Below are 5,184 nucleotides of genomic sequence, written 5' to 3' on the forward strand. Positions count from 1 at the left end.
AGCCAGGAAAAAACCGAGCCGAACCCACCTCGGGAACTGGTCTGCAGTTAGCGCGGTCCGGTTATGTCTATCTCGGTTCAGTTCAGGTTGTTTCCGTTCACACACAACAAGTCATCTCAGTTACTGAGCTCGGACCGGTCTCGGCTCAGTTTTTTAAGGGTAGTGTAAACGGGGTAATAGACTGCTGGTTGGCGGGACGGTGTGCTTGAGCTGCATGGAGAGATCCAGTGGACTGCGTGAGCTGATACTAGAGCTTCACTCAGGGACCTGGAGGAAAGAAGTCCAGCTTGGATAAAGACAGGTTGAGAGAACCTGTCCCTGATGAGCAGAAGTTATTTCACTACACTTTGCCACCAATAAAGCAGAATTGGTTTAGGATTTTAGGACAGCTTTTGGGACAGTGTTAAGAATTAAATGTAGCTTTATAATAAAATAATGAAAGAGACATACTCCAAAAAAATGTTAAACAACACTGTGGTGCATTGTTCTCTGTTGGACCAGGTAATATTTGCACCCAGCTTTTAGTCTAGCTAATCATTGGTTCAGGATTGCTAAGTATAAAGCTAAATATTTGCTACGTCAAAAAGTATTCAAGGATGTGTTTCCATCTCTTATGTAGTGCATTTACTCCTAAAAAAGCCTCAAGTGCAAGTTGATTTGAATTTTATTGTTTCCATTAAGCACTTCTTTATATGATGGCTTCTGTGTTATTCTGAATTCCTATGGACATTACCAGTGCTTTAAGTGGTTCCATCACTAAATGTGACTCTTCAGCATACCGCTACTTTGCTAAAAAAGTGTAGCACACACCAGGACACCCCGTCTCCACCACCACTTGTCCTCTGTTCCCCCAACCTCTCAATAGTTTATAGGCTGTTTTTTGATTAAAAGATAGTGTCAAAAAACAAACAAAAAATGGTTTTGGTACACAATGGTTTCTATGTATTCACGTTGCTCTAGGTTTTCAGAGGAAGTGGAGAGGAGTTGAATGATCATGGCTGTGATGTATAAGCAACTCTAAAAGAAGTTAAATGAAATGGAGGAGAGCTGAATGACAACCAGTGGGGTGTCCCCCACCTGGAAGTTAACAATAATACATTATTAGTAGAGACTGCAAGCAGCTCTTTTTATTGAGGATATATTTTTACATTACTTATATCAAATAATATGCAATAAACTTTTTTTTAATGTTATGTTATTTTAATTTCAATTTTTTTTTTTTATAAAAGCAGATTTTTGGGTGCTTCCCCCAATACTTGGTGCCCTAGGCACAATTTATAACACTAGGGGGAGCGCTAGTGCTGGCTAAAATAATATGGCTAAAGTCTCAGTAAAGGCCTGATACTAATAAAGAAATGTACTTCACAAAAGGAAACTGTAATGAGCTTAATTGAATCTTAAATAGTAGTTATGACTTCATGTTTGCTTTCTTTTTAAAAATATTTTATGTTATATTTTATTTCCATATTAACACCATGATGCTCTAGGTTAACAAGTGGCTTCATGATACCGTATTTGACTCATCTAGATTTGAGTCAGAATTGGCTTTATTGTTTTTTTTTTCTTTATTTCTGTACAATAAAACAATTGATCTATAGATACATATTGTAAAATGTTACCCATGTTTCTGTCGCATATTTGTATGGCATTAAGGGAAATGCCAGCATTTAGTTTTTTTCCACCTAAAGCACTGGACTTTCTGCTTTTTGAATTTGATCAAAAAACAAAAAGGAACAAGTTTCTTAGTAAGTTAACAGCTAGATTATTAAGCCGAGAAAAGAGGAAGAATTTTAAAAAACTAACAATTTCTTCTACTTCTTTTCAATCATCTTATGGTTACTTTGCTGTTTTTTCAAATTTAACGTTTTACTTCATTTTTTTTCTTTTCAGAGTTTTACACATTTCATTGTTGTTTCTTTGAGACCGATATAAACACTCGCTGTTGACATGAATGCTGACCAATAAAAACGTTGCTATCTCCATGCTGACCAATAGAAATGCTTCATTCATTCTCCCCTAAGCCCTAAAAATAAGGACAATGTGATCTGAAAAAAATGCTTTTTGAAAAAAAAAGTAGAAAACTAAAAAAGCTAACTAAAAATATCTAAATAGAAAACCTGTAAAGATAAATAAAAAATAATAATAAACAGATGCAAAAAAATGATCGAAAAATAAAAAACTATAAAAATGACAAAAATGTTAATGTGAAAAAATCTAATCTGAGAAAATAACAAAGTTTCTCTTAACTTCTTTTGTTAAATACAAAGTTTTTCCAAGTTTCATCTCCAGATAGTATTTTTTCAATATTTGATTTACAAAATGTGTTCTTTGTTTGAAAAAATAATAAAAGAAAACTGCCTTCTTAAGAACCAATCTGACTTTTATTATTTAATCAGAGAAAAGTTTAAAACAACACGTCTTCTTTATTTTGGTGCTGTCCTTGGTGCTGATTTCTAACTGTCTGTAACTCTAAATATGTATCATTAGGCAGAAGAATCTTATCCAAACAGGTAATACAGAAGAAAATTCACAGCTAAAGGTGTTGCCTTTGTTAGTTACTGCAATGGCAGCACATTTCATTCCATATTAACATATTCAATATACATGTTTGAGCTCTCAGATTTAGTGAGACATATTCGTAGTAATGCTTCAAAATCCAGCAACAGCCCAGCAAAGCTGTAGTCAGTTTTCATCCCCAAATCTTTAGTTGTGATCAGGGACAGTCTGAAGGGCTTCCTCTGGTTTTCTGCTGACGTTGACATTCTGAAAAAAGACAAAAATAATAAAAATAAGAAAAGTTAATTCATGCTAGAAGCTACTAGTATCTCCCAATCCAATTTCAAACAAGGCCCAAAGCATGATGGCCTCCCCACTGTACTTACAGCTGATAAATAATTTTTTTAATTAGCTGTTTTTAAATGCAACTATTTTTTTTTGTTTTTTCCTCAAAGCAAATATATGTTCACACATTAACCTTTAAATACATTTTGAATGTTTGCAGGATATCTTCTCCATATTTCATCACATTTGCACATTTTCCAATAAAGTAGAGGCTTAAAACTTTTTGATAAAGCTTAAAGTGGTGGTGGTTATCCTGAGTTATCTCTATAGTAATACTGCTAGAGGCTTACGCTGCTGGAGGACATAAGGACCACTTTTCATTATTTTGTGTTATTGGTAGTATTTTTTAACTTCATGTTCTTGCTGCTTATTTTATTCATAGTAGCTTTATCCGATCTGTTCCTTTTTATTCTTTTTTTTAAGTAAATCATTGCTCTAAAGTTAATTTATAACATAAAACAAATCTCCTGATCTAACTTTCAGTGTTAAAGCTGCCATTGTATTGAACTGTTTGTTGTGAAATTTTGATTTGTGTTTGAATTCGCTTCCTGCATTTAACCCATCCCCTTGGGGAGCAGTGGGCTGCCATTGTGCGGCACCTGGGAAGCAGTGTGGGTTTAAGGGTATTTGCTCAGGGACCCAGAGTGTCTGTGGGAGTTTAACCCAGAATTTCCGGGTCCCAAACACAATGCTCTAACGACTAGGCCACCAATCCCCAGTCAGGGACGAACCCCCGAGCATGAAAAACCTAATTTTTCTTGAACAAAATGTTCTTAGATTCCTAATTACTTGTCAGATCTGCACCCTGTCAAGTATGGTAGTCTTGTGAAATAAGTGACCCCATCTGGTCTTACAAAAAGAAGAAAAAAATGACACCCCTAAATTACACAACAATGTAATTCGGTGGGAATCAGAAAAAAATGAGGTGAAACAATCGATAAGAAAACATGAAAGCAGATTGAATCGCGAAATTGACCATGAGGAAGCAAATCTGTGAAAAAACTGCAAGACACAGCAATTTTATTTTTTAAACCCTAACAGGTAAAATCCCCCAAAAATACACAAATATGTTAATAAGGCATTTTTCTACATTTTTCATCGGGAGTTCCTTTAAACTTTATCTGTTCTGTTTGCAAAATCTCCTCATGTTTGTTGTGGATCATCATCTTGCTCCCCACTAACTCGTGATTTACAGTATGTGCTGAGATTTCTGTGAATGACAGGCCTTACTTTGCCTTATCTAAAAGGCAAAATAAGTTCTAAAGATAACAAACCCTGTTATTAGGAAAGAAAGGGCCTTTTTTCCTTTTATGTTTTAAAATATTTTTACTTTTGTTAACCAAAATACTAATAAATAAAACTTCAATTGAAGATGAATTCAGAAACCTGCCAGTTTATTCATGATCTACACAAAACTAATAGTATGTTATCACCCCACCTGTTAAGTTCAAAGAGATTAAGATTATTTAAAAAGCTAAACTCTGCTGGTAGAATTTCTGACAGATTTTTAATTAAAAAGAAGTTTTATAATAGAAGAAAATACAGATTTAAAACTGAACTGAATTGAAATTACCTTACAACATAAAATTTGATTTACTGGTATTTTGTTTTTTGAGAATATTTACTCTTCATTTGTTGTAGTTTCCTTTCTGGTCACTAGATGTCCTCAGTTACCAATATTTTCACAGTAATTCAGCATACTGCATGCAGTATACTATAATTAAGTAGCTTATTTCAGTATCTGTACATTAGTTCAGTATCTGTTTGAACTTTTTAAGTTCAGTTCATTTTATTTGAAAGCAAATATCTGTACTTTATTCTCCTGATCTCTTATCCAAACATTTTTTTTTTGTATAAATTTATGATGACATGATGTAACAGTCACAACTTTTATATTTACCAAAGTCTCTCTCTTACTCTGCTGTCTGGATTTTTACTTAAGGGAATCATAACTTGTTATTTTACTTAAAGAAACCTTCTGAAACAGAATAAAAGTAATGTTTAATCAGGATAAAAAAAAATAAGGAAAGAACGTTCCTCTGGAGCCCTCTTTATACTTTAAAAAAACAGAATTGAACAAACAAAAATAATAATTACATTTTAAAAGTGGTAGTTTTAGTGAATTAAGGAAATTATAGTTTTAATGCAATAATCATTACTGTATTTGACTGTTCTTTGTTCAGATGTCAAAGAATGGTTGGAGGAGTGCAAATTATCTTTTTAAATCAATGGGCGGGAAAAGGTTGCGACCCATTGATATCAAGAGACGTAATTAAAGATACCCATCCATCCATCCATCCATCCATCCATCCATCCATCCATCCATCCATCCATCCATCCATC

At 33.7% G+C, this 5,184-nt stretch overlaps 1 protein-coding gene across 1 annotated transcript in view; it reads right to left on the minus strand.

Moving 5' to 3' along the window:
* Positions 1-2,463: 2,463 nt before the first annotated feature.
* Positions 2,464-5,184, minus strand: part of LOC107104783 (6-phosphofructo-2-kinase/fructose-2,6-bisphosphatase-like) — a 17,329-nt gene continuing 14,608 nt past the window's right edge. The window contains exon 13 of the mRNA XM_015404869.1: positions 2,464-2,763. Coding sequence (XP_015260355.1) covers positions 2,704-2,763 — 60 coding nt within the window. The 3' untranslated portion in view covers positions 2,464-2,703. The remainder of the gene's footprint in view (positions 2,764-5,184) is intronic.

Source organism: Cyprinodon variegatus, unplaced genomic scaffold (genome assembly GCF_000732505.1).
Source record: "Cyprinodon variegatus isolate N-32 unplaced genomic scaffold, C_variegatus-1.0 Scaffold1882, whole genome shotgun sequence".
In the NCBI taxonomy this organism is placed as follows: Eukaryota; Metazoa; Chordata; class Actinopteri; order Cyprinodontiformes; family Cyprinodontidae; genus Cyprinodon; species Cyprinodon variegatus.